The sequence below is a fragment of the Globicephala melas genome, chromosome 5, assembly GCF_963455315.2.
Source record: "Globicephala melas chromosome 5, mGloMel1.2, whole genome shotgun sequence".
Classification (NCBI taxonomy): Eukaryota; Metazoa; Chordata; class Mammalia; order Artiodactyla; family Delphinidae; genus Globicephala; species Globicephala melas.
In genome coordinates this window covers 111,128,115-111,148,486 of record NC_083318.1, presented here as the reverse complement: position 1 = coordinate 111,148,486, position 20,372 = coordinate 111,128,115, and the positions used below count along the sequence as shown (strand labels likewise).

General features: G+C 37.4%; 1 protein-coding gene across 1 annotated transcript in view; it reads right to left on the bottom strand.

Moving 5' to 3' along the window:
* IQCM (IQ motif containing M) overlaps window positions 1-20,372 on the bottom strand; it is a 350,482-nt gene that overhangs the window by 291,020 nt on the left and 39,090 nt on the right. Inside the window, exon 4 of the mRNA XM_060298710.1 lies at window positions 8,081-8,171. Coding sequence (XP_060154693.1) covers window positions 8,081-8,171 — 91 coding nt within the window. The remainder of the gene's footprint in view (window positions 1-8,080; window positions 8,172-20,372) is intronic.

Sequence of the window (20,372 nt, the reverse complement as noted above, 5' to 3'; positions counted from 1 at the left end):
ATCCCTTTCATTGAGGGCAGTTTCATTCTTTCCTTGAGGATGACAGAGAACTGAAAGGATCTGCACCAGGCCACACAGAGAACTGGTTCTTATGGAGAGCAACGTGGGCTTCTTTGACACATGGCCACCTTCCTAGAACTCTCTTTGATAAAGTCTGTTAAAGAGTTTCTACCATGGGCCTATTCCATTAGAATCATAAAGATGGGGAGAAAAATCACCAGTGAAAGGTGTGCTTGAGGAATATCATTTTAAGAATGACCTTCCAAATTCACTGAAATAGGAGGGCAAACAGGCAGAGTCAAGGTCTAGAATAGGATGTGAACAATGACAATGGCAAAAATAGTTGAATCCAGGAAAGGCTGCCATGATTGTGTTTATGCAATAACCATAAACCTCACTTCCTGAGTTCAGTGCTTTGATAGTGTAAGGCAAAGTCGTAATGAGGTGTGTCTTGTGCTTCTAGTAATACGTCCTTTAGGACAGGGTCAAAGCCTTTTCAAGTGTATCATGCTTTACTATGTATATCAAGGGAACTGTAGCTAAGAATTACAGCTCAATTTATTAAGTACTAGGATGTATGATATATACTTCACAAGCATTATCAAAAAAACTTTAGGTAGGTATTGTTATTATTCCCAATTTAACCAATGCGGAGACTGAGTCACAGAGTGATTAACTTGAATGAGGTTTCCCAGCTAGAAACTGGCAGGGTCAGAATTCTAACCTCATTAGAGTAACTACAATAACTCCAGTGCCTTCACTCTTAATCACTGTGCTATACTGCTTTAAAAGGCAAGGCTTCAAGCAGTATTAGGTACATACATTTACATATATAATACTATAAATATATTATTATTATATACTATATATCAAAAGGATAGAAATCATGACTTTGTCTTAATTCCTATGTTCTAATTTCCTCTCCTTTTTCCTTTAATAAGAATAATTTATTTATCCTAAAAAAAAACTGGCAACTTTAAGAGCCCAGTAAATTACCATACACCCCAGAGAAAACCACAAGATCTATATTCTCTCACAATTTAAGCAACATTCTGTTGTTAAACAGACCTCAGTGGCTGTTTCAGACATTCAGTGAAGCTGCAACTTACTAAACAGAGTTACAATAATATGTGGATAAAAGGCTTTGTTGTACAAATTTTTAGACTCTAGTCTTAAAATGAACTAAAAAATTAGCAAGCATAAAAAATATATTCATTATTTCTTCACCCAAGACACAAAGCCAGGACCACACCTAAGTTATTCAAAAAGAAAATCAACATTTTTCACATTTTACTAGTAGCTTACATAAAATAAGTTTCTGGCCACAGGTCCTCAGATATTTCTGCCCTTATTTTTAAAAATGTTGCAATTATAAAAGAGCAATTTAGCTTAAAACCAAACAAAATAAAACAAAAACCTCACATACAACAAAGCAGTGATGAAATTCCCATTCTTACTTGATTAAAAATACCTTTCATTTTAAGGAAAAAAGAATAGCTACCCTGTAGCATTTGGAAATAATGATTTTTACTGCCATTTTTTATACTTTTAGCCTGTTTAACTTTAAATTTCCCATGAGGTTTATGAGTATTGAGAGACTTACATCATAAAACTAATAATCTGCCCAACAATTTGGTTTTAAATCATGTAAAGTACACTGCATAACATTTTACTTATTTTTATGGTATCTGAGCAGTCTACATAAAATCAGCATAAATAAGAACTATAAAAAGATAGTATCCAGTGTTATTCTTTTGCATGTTTATATTCACTGCTGTTATTATTGTATTTTATTTTCCCAAATTCTTTTTTCTTTTATCAGTTATCAAGTTTTAGCTTACTGTATAGAAACAGACACATAGATACATACAGAAGTATATTCCATTTGAGTGGCTTCTCCTATTAATTTATCTTCATTCATTCATACATTCATTTAACAAATGTTTATTAATGCCCAATATGTGGCAGTCACTGTGATAAGTATATGAATTCTTTAGCTTTCATGAAGCTATAGTTCTATTAGTAAATATTTCAGATATTTCAGCAGAACATTTTTGCACAGCTAGAACCTTTAGCAAATCTCAAAACATATCATGTAGGTGCCAGCCTTACACTCACAATTTCACAATAATCTATAGCTAGTAACTGGGATTCTCTCAACAAATATTTTAGAAGAAAGGTCTTCTATCTTATCTTTAGCACTAAATGAACAGTGGTCAAGCTCCTGTATAGTAAGCTCCACATATACAGAGAAAGAAGACTCACATATCTACTTTCAAACTAAAGCCATGAGAATTACCAAACACTTCAATGGGCTAATAGGCTCCTCCACAAGGGAAAGACACATGTGATTTACCTGAGGTGGATGGTATTTGAAAATAGAGGCTTTTATCAACCCTTAGGATGATCCTGAATAAACTCTAAATGTCACACAATTAGTAGAATTTTGACTACGTCGTAGTTAAGGGCTGTAAACATCAGTTTTCAGGGTCATCGGGTTGGTTTTTTTTAAAATATTTTATTTGTTTATCTTATTTATTTATTTTGCTACATCGGGTCTTAGTTGTGGCACGCAGAAATTTCGTTGAGGCATGTGGGCTCTTCGTTGCAGCGGGCGGGCTTCTCTCTAGTTACAATGTGTGGTTTTCTCTCTCTAGTTGTGGCACACAGGCTCCAGAGCATGTGGGTTCTGTAGTTTGCAGCATGCAGGCTCTCTAGTTGAGGCACAAGAGCTCAGTAGTTGTGGCGCACGGGCTTAGTCGCCCTGCAGCATGTGGGATCTTAGTTCCCCAACCAGGGACCAAACTCGTGTCCCCTGCATTGGAAGGCAGATTCTTTACCACTGGACCACCAGGGAAGTCCCTAGGGTTATCAGATTTTAAGACTGTTATCTATTAAAACTATTTCACCACCAGACCCTGTACCATATGAGGAATTTTTGATAGCACTTACCTCTTCACATACATACTTAATGCTAGACTCAACTGAGACCCACACATTATTCTACTACCCTGGGGCTTCAAATTATCTGATCAAGCCTTAAAAGAACTTAAGCTATGGACAAATACAAGAAGTAAATATTTTAAATAGACCTATTGTATGTGTTCAAGATTCTGACATTATATTCACAAACAGTAATAGTTTGGATGAATATTGGTTCGATTAATAAAAATGTGTTTGATGAGCCTCCAGTTGATGTTTAAATTCCTTCTGTAATAATCCAAACAAATAAAGGCTGGTAAAATTGTAGATGGATAAAGGAAATTTTAAACAAGAGTGCCTTGAGAAACCAAGGAGGAGTTTATTCTGCAAATTTTCAAAAATGCATTCCAAAATCAATCAAAGTCCCACCCTACAAGAAGAGTTTTCTCTTAATGACAGCCTGAAGCTCAAGAACATGACTAACAAGTTAAAAAGAGGGAAAACTACAAAATAGTTTTTGAATCAACAGCCCCCAAGGTCATCACATAGCTCACCAAGTTCCAGAGTTGCTCAATCACACTTAAGGGACATAAGAGGGTCATCTATATTTTCTTTTGAAGAAATACATATTTTTTTAAAACAACAAAAACTCAACTATAGAGACACATTTAAAATTATAAGAATTTATCCTTATAATTTCCTAAAACCTTCAATATTTACACACATTAAAAAAAATTCAATCTCTAAAGTTCAAATAAAGGAGCTAAAAAATTAGTTATTAGTGGTTGTTTCCGAAATCTCCATCTTGTGACACATTATTTGAAATGAAATATAAAGGAAATGACTGTTCAATACCAGCTGTTTGACTTTGCATTTTAAATGAATACAAAATAATGAAAGTCACTGTGTTGCTACCACACTTAAGCAGTATGACTCACCATTTTCTTTCAAAAGCCCCATGGAAGAGGAGGTCATGGGTTGTGAGTGCAAGCCAAGGTTGATGATGGGGAAGGCACAAAATGAGTCCACCATTCTGTTTCCAAAACATGAAGGTAGAGCTTTGAGTGATTTACTAGTAATCAAACTTTCTAGACTAATGTTACAGGATTAGATGCTAATCATGGAGAGAAAACCTCATCTCCTATCGACAGAGACTATGACTATTGTATCATCAGGACCCTCACTGCAGAGTAAGGGGCACATGGTAGGCCCTCTATAAATATTTATTATTGAATGAAGACAAAATAATACCAAATTTTGCTGGATCTAAGCAGGGATAACATAGGAACATTTGCTTTCTGAAAGAAAAATTCTAATAAAAATCAGAAAAATGAACATGCATCATATCTATTTCTTCTGTTTTGCAAGAGATTTTAAGTAATATGTTTTCCTATCATGACTTGGAGAGCTTCAACCAAGTCAGCTGAATCAAAAAACGGGCACCATGTAGCAACTTTAGAAAATGTAAATAAGCAAAAGTAAGAAAATAAAAATTACCCCTAGTTCACTACCCTAGTACATGAATAATAATTGCAAAGCCTTAAATGCTTCCTATGAGCTGAGCACTATTCTAAGCCCTTTATGTGTCTTACCACATTTAATACTCACAACAAGCCTCTGAATATTTACTATTATTATACTCATTTTATAAAGGAAGAGACTAAGAGATTTAGGGGTTAAATAGTATATAGTTCAGATTACTCCAGCTACAAATGGGTAGAGCCAGGATTTGAATCCAGGCAGTGGGATTTAAGGAACTAAGTAAGCGCCTTATTACTACTTTATACTCACTCCATTTGTCATGATTAACATGTGTAATATACCCCACACCTTCTCTATGTTTAGGTGTACATAAATGTACATGAACTTTTTAGCTTATTTTTTATACGTGATAACATATAGTGAATATATTTCTTTGTAAATGCACAAAGATACACGTCATTATTTTGGTATAGAAATGCAATTGCTAGTTCAATTATTAAAGAAATGTTACATAAATTTTTAGGATTTTAAAACATTCTACCCATCAAAAAACTAGGGTCTACGAAGAAAGTCTGTGACTGTCCGCTTTTGAGTTTCATATCTGGCATATAGTAGGTGTTCAATAAATAGTAAATAAATGAGTGACTTATAGGATCCATTAGTCTGTCACTCATGTGGTCACGTTTATGCAGTTGGCCAAAGAACTGAGGTACCCCTTATATGACAAAATCACATTGTCAAGGGAAAATACGAGAGGTTTGAGTATGCAGGCAGCTTTGCAAAACTCCATTTGAAATTCTAGAATTTTATTTATATGATCAAGAATGGGATCAACATACATAGTTGTAGTTTGCTTTGCTTCCTTATAACTAGTCCCTGGTTAACTATTAGTTAAATCTCCAAATTAGAACTATTAATTGCATTTTTCAATGATTCCCTATTAATGAAAGATTCTAACAGAAGTAGACCACAATTCGTTCACTTAAGCAAAATATTGTGCAAACACTAAGGTGAAATACCAGAGTTGTTTCAACACAAATGTACCAAATGCCATGAGGAATTCTATCATTATTTTATAATACCCTCATTCTGCTATTAAATTGATCAGAATAACCTAAATACAAATTGTTATGTAACACATAAGAAACTCCCACTGATCACAAAACTACGGGAAGTATTTCACTTGCCTGAAATACAGAATGCGTTTACAGAAATGCAGTTGTCATACCTTCAAATGTACCAAATATTATTAACTAAAAAATTAGCTCTAATAAATAAATGCATAATAAATAAATTTCCTTGATGGAAAATTAATATTTAGAATGCACTCACATTTATCATTATTGAAATAAAAAGAGTATTTAATGTATGACAATTAATCTTTGAAGTTAGAATTCAAAGGTGTATTGAAGAACTTCAGTTCCTTAAGCTTAAACTTGAAACTGCAGAAGTATTCAATTTTGTTTTCCTTTGCAAGTCAAACATAGAGAAATTTGGGGAAAGGAAAAAAAAACATACATTTATAAGATTCCATCATATTTCTTCATGTATTTTCCAAGGAAATTTCTTTTGTTGGGTCAATATTTTTATGGTCTACCTAAAAATATTATGTGTCACCTTAAAAATTAGTGTTTTCCACAGCATCTTCTAGGAAATTAAAAGTCGTTTCTGTACAACTCCTCTCTCTGGGTTCTATTTGTCTTGAACAGAAACCTTTCCAGGGTCTCACAAAGAGTTGGGCAGTTCATGCGAATTAGTCCGAAAGCCTTCCCTGCATTGTTAACAACCCCCTACCTGATTTCCTGACTGATTCCATTTTCCTTTCTGTTGCTTATACCCTCATGGCTAAGTTACTTCTAACATTTATGAAAAGAAGCCAACTGCTGTGGCAGGAAACAAGTTACCGCCATAAGTTAGCTATAAATAAAGACAAAGCAGGGCTTCCCTGGTGGCGCAGTGGTTGAGAGTTCGCCTGCCAATGCAAGGGGCGTGGGTTCGTGCCCCGGTCCGGGACGATCCCACATGCCGCGAGCGGCTGGGCCCGTGAGCCATGGCCACTGAGCCTGGGCGTCCGGAGCCTGGGCGTCCGGAGCCTGCGCGTCCGGAGCCTGTGCTCCGCAACGGGAGAGGCCACAACAGTGAGAGATCCGCATACCGCATAAAAAAAAAAAAAAAAAAAAAGACAAGGCAGCCTTAGTGGATTGAAGTTCAGTCTCTATGTACCCCAGGCTGTCATTGAAGTACTTGCTCTTAGTTTCAAAGGGTGTTGATCTTCCTCATTAAGCAGGTTTTGTTTTCATTAAACATGGATTGTTAGGATGTCAAGAGATCTTTATCTTTCACCAGTTGCTGAAGAAACAATTCTTTGGGAAATACTCAACTCTCTTGAGAAAGACATACTGAAAGATGTTAAACCTGATCAGGTTTATTAATGAGTGCTCTAATTTTCCCTAAATTATCACTATTCTTCCTTGGATTACAGCCCCATCTAAATATACTGAAAATGGTAGTTTTTCAACATTAGTTCAGTTAGCTTTTCTAGTTTTAAAGTTTAGCTGAAATTCTAAACTGTTTGGTTAAATTGCTATATTAACTACTCTTTTAGCAGGTAACACTCTGCTAGACCAACCTGGCTCTCAGGTTAACTTAAGTAAAGGCAAAAGAATATTTTTTTTAACTAGTATATTTCCAATACAATCATTTATTTTCCTTCCTAATTAATATCTTCTCTTACCATGGATAAAACCAAACCCTCAGTATTAAAGCTGTACATATACTCCACTCTTCCAAATTCCAGTATCGTATTACACTTTAAGCCAAGAAAGTGGTTACTTCTGAGCATAAAACTTGTAGTGCTAAGCACAGTTTGCAGGATAAATGTTGGAAGATCCAGGACATTCTTTACAGTCACAGCAACATTTTTTCTAATTTCTATTATTTATAGCTGTGCCAATTACCCCACATTTCTGACCATGTTATATAATGAATTAATACAAAACAAGCCACTGAAAAATACATTTTAACAGAGCAGTATTTACATTCTAGAAGTATAAATGTTCCTACAAAATGTGCTGAAGGGCCTTTAGAGGTTCTATCTGTAGCTTTAGGGCCAAAAATTATGTACACAATTGTAACATTACCCCAAAGATGATGCTGTTATTTAGTGGAATAACTCAGAAAAGTAACTGACCCATCTCCAGACACCTTTGGAAAGCAGAAGCAATGCTCAAAATTCCTGCCTTCAAACTATGCTCAGTAGGATCATCCTCACCTTCTGTTAGAAAAAGACTAACTTTAAATTATTATATTAAAAAAGAAAAATTATAACAACTCTGCTCCATAATAGCTGCAGATGAATTATTAAAATACCAAACTTATGTAATATTATCATAAAATATGGCATTTTTCTCAAGAAAGCCACAAATTGGATTTGAGCTTATGCACTGTAAAACCCAGATGGTTTGCTTAACTATTCAGACATCTTCCAGTTCAAAAGTTAATTGAACTAAAAACTAAAATTTTGATAATTAATATGCTTTGAGGTACTCAAGCAGAAGGACAAATTAGCCTCATGCATGGCGTGTTAACAGACTTGACAAACCATGACAATTGGTCAACAAATACTGGCAAAGTAGAATAGTGTATGTTTTCTATAAGTTAACCAATTACACATTACCTGGTCTTCGCATGGTGCTGTTGCTTCTCTTTCTCCATTTTTTTACTCACTGAATCAATATTAGTCACTATTTTACCCAGGTTAACTTGTTCTGGAATTTGAAAGAAAAGAAAAGCTTTAATTGTATACTATTAGTTTTCAAGTTCTAAGTGCATTCTTTGAATTAAACTGCAAATCACAGATTTTTTTAATAATAGGTATGATATTTTTCAAAAAAATTACTAACACAAAGATATGGTAAAAATAAACATTTAAGTGTTTTTTTCCACCCCATGCTCCTCAGATGTTTTGCAATTACTAAAATTTAGGACTGAAAGTGTAAAGTAAATGAACTGCATATATCAGAAAGGAGATAGCTTCCAGAGAAATGTCTGCAAGAATACAGCACATTCCAATGAGTACAAAAAGCCTCGTTTATACATATCAGCATTATTATCATCCTTATCTTCAGCAGGCTTAGGTTTTATTGCAGAGCCTGCTATTTTAAAATAATTTAGCAATCATTAGTTAATGTAAATAGGAACACTGAGTGCTCCAGAAATCTCCTCCATTTGATAGAAAGACTGAAGTCCACAAAAGGCAAAGGTTCTGCTATTTAAAAAATCTAGTTCTTAGAGTCTATAAAGAAACCTACATAAATATTTTTTAAATACCTATTACTTTCTATTTTGTACAAATAATGGGACTAACACAGTTTGAAACACTGCAACAAAATATTAAGTCATGTATCTATTAAAGACATTCTAGCTACTAGTTCAGGTATATTAAAAAGACATTAAAGATACAGAGAACATATGAGATTAAACCCTCTGTTTTAGAAATTTTACAAACTACTTGGTTTGTAAATGCTAACAAATAAAAGAGCATAGTCGATAGCATTATATAATCTAGATTTAAAATGTATAACAAAGAACACAAAAAATTGGGAGAAATGGAAAACAGAATGCTAATATTTATTGACTATTTATATCAGGGGTGTTGGTTAGCATTCCCTGTGAATTATCTCATACTTAAACCTCAAAACTGTTCTATTGTTTTTTGGTGAAGTATTGTGATTATTCTCTATTATACAGGAAAACAGTTTACCAAAGATCTAAGTTAAAAGGTGCAGAGCCAGGGCACAAACCCATATCCCTCTGACTGTAAATTCACTCTTCTTCACTCTGCTCCACTGCCCCCAGGCAGAGCTCCCGGGGCCTCAGGTGCCTAACTATGGGAAAAGGATAATTTCTGCCATGCTTACTTTGGAGGGTGACTACAGAGCTCAAAAGACACACTTTACATAAAGATACACAGTAAGTTGAGAAATATCGTATTAAAGTGAAGAAGTAGAGAAAGAATTTATAAGTTAGAGTCGTAAAAATAGAAACATTTAAAAATATCTGCCATATGCCAAGTGCGTTACTTGCTGTATACAGATTAGCATATTTTATTCTCACAACCACCCCATAAATTAGGTACTATTATTATCCCCATTTTACAGATGAGAACACTGAAGCAGAGAAACAGAGATTAACTTTCCTAAGGTTATACAGCTAGCAGGAGGTAGAGGCAATATTCAAACCCAGGCAGGCAGTCCCTACAGCCTGCATTCTTAATCACTAGGATACCCAATATGCATATTTTTAATTTTACTTATTTAAGGAATATCTACTGAGTGAAAATTGTCATGCTAACTCCTAGAGAGGAGATATAGGATATAATGATTAATAAAAGATTGCCACTCTCAATGGACAGCATAACTAACTGAAAATCACTCAGAAAAGTGAAGGAGAAAAAGGATGTGGGGAAATGTCAGGAGACGTGCAACCCAGATATCTAGAGAGTGAATTTTACAGTGATGCTAAAGGAACTAAGCTTGTGCTACTACAATAATTAATAAAGCAAAAGATATGCCCATTTTGAGAAAAAAGTATTAAAAACTTTAGGGATAATCCATTTAATCGCTAAACTGAAAGCCCTCTACATTACCATTTAACTAAATCATGTTAGTACTGCATCCAAAATAGAAAATAAGTGCAGTTACACCCCTTTCAAAAAGTAGTATAGGGGCTTCCCTGGTGGCACAGTGGTTAAGAATCCTTCTGCCAATGCAGGGGACATGGGTTCGAGCCCTGGTCTGGGAAGATCCCACATGCTGTGGAGCAAGCCCGTGTGCCCCAACTAAGCCCGTGTGCCCCAACTACTGAGCCTGTACTCTAGACCCCACGAGCCACAACTACTGAGCCCACGTGCCACAACTACTGAAGCCCATGCGCCTAGAGCCGGTGCTCTGCAACAAGAGAAGCCACTGCAATGAGAAGCCTGCACACCACAACAAAGAGTAGCCCCCGGCTCGCTGCAACTACAGAAAGCCTGTGTGCAGCAACGAAGACACAACAGAGCCAAAAATAAAAATAAATTAAAAATAAATAAAATTTTTTTAAGTAGTATAGAGTTAATGAAGATTTCTAGAAAGGCAATTAAAGCATATGAAAATCCTACATTACTTCTAATTAGTTTAGATAAACCTTTAGATGGGGAACAAGACTTACTGTGTGACTTTGGGCAAATTATAACATTTCTGAGTTCATAACCATTCCCTTTATGTAAAATCTAGTCTCTAAAACAATTACATCAACTCTAGAATTTCAGTTCTGGAACATAAACTATAAATCACTTCTGGTTAAAATGATTAGTAAGAGACAGGAAGACTGGGAAAAGAAAATGCAGGTAAAGTGATGAACATTTGGGGGTTTTGTAATGAAATCAAACAAATGAAACATAAGGCATTAGAACTTCCAACCAAAAAACTCTAGTCCTTAACACTATTTACCATGTTTTTCTCAGAGTTCAGCTGGAATCAATCATTCACTCCTCTGGAGTCAATCATCCATTCAATTTCCTTCACTTCTGACTATTTCACTTGTCTCCTTCATGGGCTCATTTTGCTATGACTACCTCAACTTGTAGTCTTGTTGTGTATGCCCCACAGCTCTTTCCTTGACTGCCTTCTAACCCTTTGCTTAAATGATTTGGTCCACTCCCATGGCTATATTCATCATGTAAATGTGGATACTTCACAAAATCTCTATATCTTGATCAGACCACTCTCAAGGGCCAAATTTGAATAACTATCTCTATATGCATGTCCCAAAGACATTCCAATCAACATGTCCCCTCTCACAATTAATGACACCACCATCCATTCAAAACCCAGAAGTCACCTCTACTACTCACTCTCCCTCAGCCTCCTAGTACAATCAGTCATCAAATCCCTTCCACTTTTCCACTCATACTGTCTCAACACAGAGCTTTACCATCTCTTCTCTGGAACACTAATAGCTTCCTCACTTGGATTCCTGCTTCCAACCATGATACCCTCCAATCCATCCTCCATGCTTTCTATAAATAATCCATAATTTTCCAAATAATGGGATTTTAAATTATCATTGTTATTATTTAAAAATTTAATTTCACTGTAATCAGAGACCATGATTTATATAATTCTAAAATCTTTGAAATTTATTGACCCCTACTTAATAGACCAATGTGTAGTCAGTTTTCACAATGTTCCATACTTGTCTGAAAATGTACATCCTCTCACTGTTGTTCTGTACTCATCTAATAAATTAAGCTTCTTAATTTAGTTGTTTAAGTCAAATACTTTGTAGCCTTACTGATATATGTGTATGCACACAGTTATGTAAATATGTGTGTATACATTATTTTTTGCTGGACAATTTGAAAGTTGCAAACAGTATGACATTTCACCCCTAAATACTTCATCACATAACTCCTAAAAACAAGCACATCCTCTACACATTCACAATATCCACCCAAGAAATTAACATTGATACAATAAGACCTTAACCCTAACACTAACCCTAACCGGATGTATCTGTATACAAATTCCCATAGTATTGTGTAGGGACTATGTGACAAGTTCTCCTGGTCTCCATCCTATGAACACCTGGCTGCTCATTTTCAATCTCTCTCCTTCTTCTATCAGACCTCTAAAAAATGCAGTCCCATGAGCCTCTATCATAAGCCCTTTCACTTGTGTTAACTTCACTTGTTCCTTGGGAGATTTCATCCAGTTCCTTAGGTAAATATGTCCATACATCAGTGACTCTAAAACTTTATCCTCCAGGCCATACCTGTCCTCAAAATTTCAGACCCATGTATATAATTGTCTTACACGTGAAGTTGCATATTAATAAGCATTTCAAATGTAATGTATTTAATAGAAACCTTGGTCTTCTCTTCCAAACACTGTTCTTTCTTGTCTTTCTTGTGTCAGTAAATGACATCACCACACAGCCACCCACTCAAACCAGAAACTCATAACCTGTCACTAAAATATATATCAAATTTACCAATTTCCTCCAGTGTCACTAATACCACCACAATAATGCTACATACCAAACCAACCCAAAACTCAGTGGATTATAAGTTTAGATGATTCTTGCTCATGGTTCTTTGACTTGGCCAGAGCAGCTCCGCTTCAGGCTCTGAGGCATGTGGCTTAGATGGGCCATGCTGGAGGGGCAGCTACCTGGGGCATGGTCTTCTCATGGCAGACCAAGGAGTAAGACATACAAGTTAAACCACTAAAACAGCAGTCCCCAACCTTTTTGGCACCAGGAACCAGTTTCACGGAAGACAATTTTTCCACGGACCAGACGGTGGGGGGATAGTTTTGGGAGGATTCAAGCCCATTACATTTACTGTGTACTTCCTTTCTATTATTATTATATTATAATATATAATGAAATAATTATACAACTCACCATAATGCTGACAGGAGGTGGAGCTCAGGCGATAATGCAAGCGATGGGGAGCAGCTGTAAATACAGATGAAGCTTCACTCGCTTGCCAGCTGCTCACTTCTTGCTGTGTGGCCCAGTTCCTAACAGGCCACAGACCAGTACGGGTCCATGGTCCAAGGGTTGGGGACCCCTGCACTAAAACATTTAAAACTATTGCCTGTGTTATATCTTGTCACTTTCCATTGGCCAAAGCAAGCACACGGTCAGTCTCAAAGGCTGGCCAGGGAAGGGAAGCATACTCCAACCCACGGTGGAGGAGGAAGAGAGCGGATGTGTCTTGAAAAATAACTCAATCTAAGCCAACATTATCTTTTGCCTAGACTGAAAACTAGCTTTCTAATTACCCTCCCACTTTCCCTCTAGACTCTGCTCACTCCAGTCTACACACAAAGGTCAACATATCTTTTCAAAATGGAAATGTGGGGGAGACCTTCAAGATGGCAGAGGAGTAAAATGTAGAGATCACCTTCCTCCCCACACATACACCAGAAATACATCTAAATATGGAACAACTCCTACAGAACACCTACTGAATGCTGGCAGAAGACCTCAGACTTCCCAAAAGGCAAGAAACTCCCCACATACCTGGGTAGGGCAAAAAAAACAAGAAAAAACAGAGACAAAAGAATAAGGATGGACCTGCACCTTGGGGAGGGAGCTGTGAAGGAGGAAAAGTTTCCACACACTAGGAAGCCCCTTCGCGGGCAGAGACTGCGGGTGGCGGAGGGGGGAAGCTTTGGAGCCACGGAGGAGAGCGCAGCAACAGGGGTGAGGAGGGCAAAGCGGAGAGATTCCTACACGGAGGATCGCTGCCGACCAGCACTCACCAGCCTGAGAAGCTTGTCTGCTCACCGGCCGGGGTGGGCGGGGGCTGCGAGTTGAGGCTTGGGCTTCGGAGGTCAGATCCCAGGGAGAGGACTGGGGTTTGCTGCGTGAACACAGCCTGAAGGGGGCCAGTACACTACAGCTAGCCAGGAGGTAGTCCGGGAAAAAGTCTGGAACTGCCTAAGAGGCAAGAGACCATTGTTTCGGGGTGCGCAAGGACAGGGGACTCAAAGCACTGCCTCAACAAGCCCCAGAGATGAGCACGAGCCATGGCTATCAGTGTGGACACTAGAGACCAGCATGAGATGCTAAGGCTGCTGCAGCCACCAAGAAGCCTGTGTGCGAGCACAGGTCACTATGCACACCTCCCATCCTAGAAGCCTGTGCAGCCCACCACTGCCAGGATCCCGTGATCCAGGGACAACTTCCCTGGGAGAACACATAGTGCGCCTCAGGCTGTTGCAATGTCATGCTGGCCTCTGCCACCGCAGGCTCACCCCACATTCCATACCTCTCCTTCCCCCCAACCTGAGTGAGCCACAGCCCCCAAATCAGCCACTCTTTTAACCAACCCCCCCAAGTCTGGGCAGGAACAGATGCCCTCAGGCGACCTACACGCAGAGGCCAAAATTTAAATTTGGGGCCAAATGCAAAGCTGAACCCCAGGAGCTGTGTGAAGAAAGAAGAGAAAGGGAAATTTCTCCCAAAGGCCTCAGGAGCAGCAGATTAAATGTCCACAGTCAACCTGATATACCCTGCATCTCTGGAATACCTGAATAGATAACGCATCATCCCGAAATGGAGGCGGTGGACTTTCAGAGCAACTGTAGACTTGGGGTTTGCTTTCTGCATCTAATTTGTTTCTGGTTTTATGTTAACTTAGTTTAGTATTTACAGCTTATTAACATTGGTAGATTTGTTTATTGATTTGGTTGCTCTCTTCTTTTTTTGTATATAGATATATATTTTTTTCCTTTTTCTCTTTTTGTGAGTGCGTATGTGTATGCTTCTTTGTGTAATTTTGTCTGTATAGCTTTGCTTTTACCATTTGTGCTAGGGATCTGTCGGTCCATGGTTTTTTTTTTAATATAGTTTTTAGCACTTGTTATCATTGGTGGATTTGTTTTTTGGTTTGGTTGCTCTCTTACTTCTTTCTCTATATTTTCTTTTCTTTAATAACTTTTTAATTTTAATAATTTAAAAAAAATTTTACTTTAATAACTTTGTTTTTATTTTATTCTCTTTCTTCCTCCCTCTCTCCTTCCCTCCCTCCCTCCCTCTTTCTTTCTCTTTCTTTCTTTCTTTCTCTCTTTCTATGTCTCTCTGTTTCTCTGTCTCTCTGTCTGTCTGTCTGTCTCTCTCTCTCTCTCTCTCTCTCTTTCTCTCTTTCTTTCTCCTTTTTCTTCTGAGCTGTGCGGCTGACATGGTCTTGGTGCTCCAGCCAGGGGTCAGGCCTGTGCCTCTGAGGTGGGAGAGATGAGTTCAGAATATTGGTACACCAAAGACCTCCCAGCTCCACATAATATCAAATGGAGAAAGCTCTCCAAGAGATCTCCACCTCAAAGTTAAGACCCAGCTCGACTCAACAACCAGAAAGCTACACTGCTGGACACTCTATGCCAAACAACTAGCAAGACAGGAAAACAAACCCACCCATTAGCAGAGAGGCTGCCTAAAATCATAATAAGGTCAAAGACACCCCAAAACACACCACTGGACGCAGTCCTGCCCACCAGAAAGACAAGATCCAGCCTCATCCACCAGAACACAGGAGAAAGTCACCTCCACCAGGAAGCCTACACAACCCACTGAACCAACCTTAGCCACTGGGGCAGACACCAAAAACAATGGGAACTATGAACATGCAGCCTACGAAAAAGAGACCCCAAACACAGTAAGTTAAGCAAAATGAGAAGACAGAGAAACATACAGCAGATGAAGAAGCAAGGTAAAAACCTGCCAGACCAAACAAATGAAGAGGAAATAGGCAGTCTACCTGAAAAAGAATTCAGAGTAATGATAGTAAAGATGATCCAAAATCTTGAAAAAGAATGGAGAAAATACAAGAAACGTTTAACAAGGACCTAGAAGAACTGAAGAGCAAACAAACAGTCATGAACAACACAATAAATGAAATTAAAAATTCTCTAGAAGGAATCAATAGCAGAATAACTGAGGCAGAAGAACAGATAAGTGACCTGGAAAAAAGAATGGTGGGGCTTCCCTGGTGGCGCAGTGGTTGAGAGTCCGCCTGCCGATGCAGGGGACACGGGTTTGTGCCCCGGTCTGGGAAGATCCCACATGCCGTGGAGCGGCTGGGCCCGTGAGCCATGGCCGCTAAGCCTGCACGTCCGGAGCCTGTGCCCCGCAACGCGAGAGGTCACAACAGTGAGAGGCCCGCATACCGCAAAAAAAAAAAAAAGAATGGTGGAAATAACTACTGCAGAGCAGAATAAAGGAAAAAGAATGAAAAGAATTGAGGAAAATCTTAGAGACCACTGGGTCAACATTAAACACACCAACATTCGAATTATAGGGGTCCCAGAAGAAGAAGAGAAAAAGAAAGGGACTGAGAAAATATTTGAAGAGATTATAGTTGAAAACTTCCCTGATATGGGAAAGGAAATAGTCAATCAAATCCAGGAAGGGCAGAGAGTCCCATACAGGATAAATCCAAGGAGAAACACACCAAGACACATATTAATCAAACTATCAAAAATTAAATACAGGGCTTCCCTGGTGGTGCAGTGGTTGAGAGTCCGCCTGCCGATGCAGGGGACACGGGTTCATGTCCCAGTCTGGGAGGATCCCACATGCCGCGGAGCGGCTGGGCCCGTGAGTCGTGGCCGCTGGGCCTGCGTGTCCGGAGCCTGTGCTCTGCAACGGGAGAGGCCACAACAGTGTGAGGCCCATGTATCGCAAAAAAAAAAAAAAATTAAATACAAAGAAAAAATATTAAAAGCAGCAAGGGAAAAACAACAAATAACATACAAGGGAATCCCCATAAGGTTAACAGCTGATCTTTCAGCAGAAATTCTGCAAGCCAGAAAGGAGTGGCAGGACATATTGGAAGTGATGAAAGGGAGAAACCTACAACCAAGATTACTCTACCCAGCAAGGATCTCATTCAGATTCAACGGAGCAATTAAAACCTTTACAGAAAAGCAAAAGCTAAGAGAATTCAGCACCACCAAACCAGCTTTACAACAAATGCTAAAGGAACTTCTCTAGGCAAGAAACACAAGAGAAGGAAAAGACCTATAATAACGAACCCAAAACAATTTAGAAAATGGGAATAGGAACATACATATCGATAATTACCTTAAATGTAAATGGACTAAATGCTCCCACCAAAAGACACAGACTGTCTGAATGGATACAAAAACAAGACCCATATATATGCTGTCTACAAGAGACCCACTTCAGACCTAGAGACACATACAGACTGAAAGTAAGGGGATGGAAAAAGATATTCCATGCAAATGGAAACCAAAAGAAAGCTGGAGTAGCAATTCTCATATCAGACAAAATAGACTTTAAAATAAGGACTATTAAAAGAGACAAAGAAGGACACTACATAATGATCAAGGGATCGATCCAAGAAGAAGATATAACAATTGTAAATATTTCTGCAGCCAACATAGGAGCACCTCAATACATAAAGCAAATGCTAAGATCCGTAAAAGGGGAAATCGATAGTAACACAATAATACTAGCGGAATGAACACCCAACTTTCACCAATGGACAGGTCATCCAAACTGAAAATAAATAAGGAAACACAAGCTTTAAATGATACATGAAACAAAATGGACTTAATTGATATTTATAGAACATTCCATCCAAAAACAACAGAATACACATTCTTCTCAAGTGCTCATGGAAAATTCTCCAGGATAGATCATATCTTGGGTCACAAATCAAGCCTTGGTAAATTTAAGAAAGTTGAAACCGTATCAAGTATCTTTTCCAATCACAACACTATGAGACTACATATCAATTACAGGAAAAAGTCTGTAAAAATTACAAACACATGAAGGCTAAACAATACACTACTAAATAACCCAGAGATCACTGAAGAAATCAAAGAGGAAATCAAAAAATACCTAGAGACAAATGACAATGGAAACACGACAACCCAAAACCTATGTGATGCAGCAAAAGCAGTTCTAAGAGGGAAGTTTATAGCAATACAATACTACCTCAAGAAGCAAGAAACATCTCAAGTAAACAACCTAACCTTACACCTAAAGCAATTACTGAAGAAGAACAAAAAAAAAAAACCCAAAGTTAGCAGAAGGAAAGAAATCATAAAGATCAGATCAGAAATAAATGAAAAAGAAATGAAGGAAACAATAGCTAAGATCAATAAAACTAAAAGCTGGTTCTTTGAGAAGATAAACAAAATTGATAAACCATTAGCCAGACTCAGGAAAAAAAGGGAGAAGACTCAAATCAATAGAATTATAAATGAAAAGGGAGAAGTAACAACTGACACTGCAGAAATACAAAAAATCATGCAGGATTACTACAAGCAACTCTACGCCAGTAAAATGGACAACCTGGAAGAAATGGACAAATTCTTAGGAAAGCACAACCTTCCGAGACTGAACCAGGAAGAAATAGAAAATTTAAAAGACCAATCACAAGCAGTGAAATTGAAACTGTGATTAAAAATCTTCCAACAAACAAAAGCCCAGGACCAGATGGCTTCACAGGCGAATTCTAGCAAACATTTAGAGAAGAGCTAACATCTATCCTTCTCAAGCTCTTCCAAACTATGGCTGAGGAACACTCCCAAACTCATTTTAAGAGGCCACCATCACCCTGATACCAAAACCAGACAAAGATGTCTCAAAAAAAGAAAACTAAAGGCCAATATCACTGATGAACATAGATGCAAAAATCCTCAACAAAATATGAGCAAACAGAATCCAACAGTACATTAAAGGGATCATACACCATGATCAAGTAGGGTTTATCCCAGGAATGCAAGGATTCTTCAATACATGCAAATCAATCAATGTGATAAACCATATTAACAAATTGAAGGAGAAAAACCATATGATCATCTCAATAGATGCGAAAAAGCTTTTGATAAAATTCAACACCCATTTATGATAAAAGCCCTCCAGAAGGTAGGCATAGAGGGAACTTTCCTCAACATAATAAAGGCCATATATGACAAACCCACAGCCAACATTGTTCCCAGTGGTGAAAAACTGAAACCATTTCCTCTAAGATCAGGAACAAGACAAGGTTGTCCACTCTCACCACTATTATTCAACATAGTTTTGGAAGTTTTAGCCACAGCAATTAGAGCAGAAAAGAAGATGTCCTCAGAGACACCTTCATGACATTTACATCTAAAGTATGTCCCCAGTCTACTACATCACTCTATTTTCTTCACTGTGACCTTCACATTTCATGATTATCTTATCTCTTTGCTTGCTTTTTGTGTATTTTCTCCCAGCAGAATATAAGCTCCATTTTCACAACTATATCACCAGTGTTAAGAAGAGTGGTTGGCATATAATAAATGTTTAATAAATAAATAATGAATGAATGAATGAATGAATTTTTCTCTTGGTATATTATGAGCTATTTAAAATGGAACATTTTTATTCCGTTTCTAACTCACACCTAGCATTATAAATCAGCAGCCCAATAAATATTAATTGAATAAATGAAGTAATTAATGTGTTTACTAGATATAGATGTAATAAATTTCAGATTTCATTGTCATGTCAGAAAGCGGAATAAAGACATTTGTGCTAGACAGGTTATCTGAATACTTCAGATTTCACTTACATTTTTCTACTCCACCCTCATGTAGTTATTATTGTCCAGTATAATACCCTTCAACAAATAAATTATTATTAACTACCTCCCTTCAGCTATGTGTCAGAGCCAATGGAGGTTATAGGAAAAGGGGGAAACATCACCACCACTTTGCAGAAGTTCATATCCTATCAATCCCAAAGTAATGGTAGTCATTCATTCATTGTTGAACAAATACCTCAGTGCCTAGCCTAGCATATATTAGGTACTCAATAAATGCTGAATGAACAAACAGAAGTCAGCCAGGAACCAAGAGCAGAGTTGAATTAAATGCAAGAGAATATGTAATTCCACATGATGTCAGCAGAAGAGTACTGTAAATTAATCCATGTTTTGCCAGCACAATTTAACTCCACTATGAGACCTCAGTGTATGAAACAATAGTGTGAAATGTTTTTAAAAACATCTTGAATTTTTAAAAAAAACAAAAAATAGATAACTATTTCAGGAATATAAAAATATAATGTAATAGTAATGAAGAGGAGGACAAAAATTATACAATTCCAATAAGCTTTAAGATATTTTACTCAAGTATAATCAATTTGATATCTATTGGTACAAATTATTAAATTAACTGATATATTTCAGGAATCAGAATCTCATCCTCCAGGTGGGTATACTGTATTGTTTATGATGGATAATACAGAGAAGTGGTTAAGAAAGCAGACAGACTCAAGGGGGTATACATTTGAACTTCATCATCAGTATGACCCTCAGCAAGTTATATTCTATCTCTGAGTTCAGCATCTTCATTTGTAAAAATGTCTATGATGATAATAGACTGCTATGAAGACTGCATGAGTGATACATGCAAAAT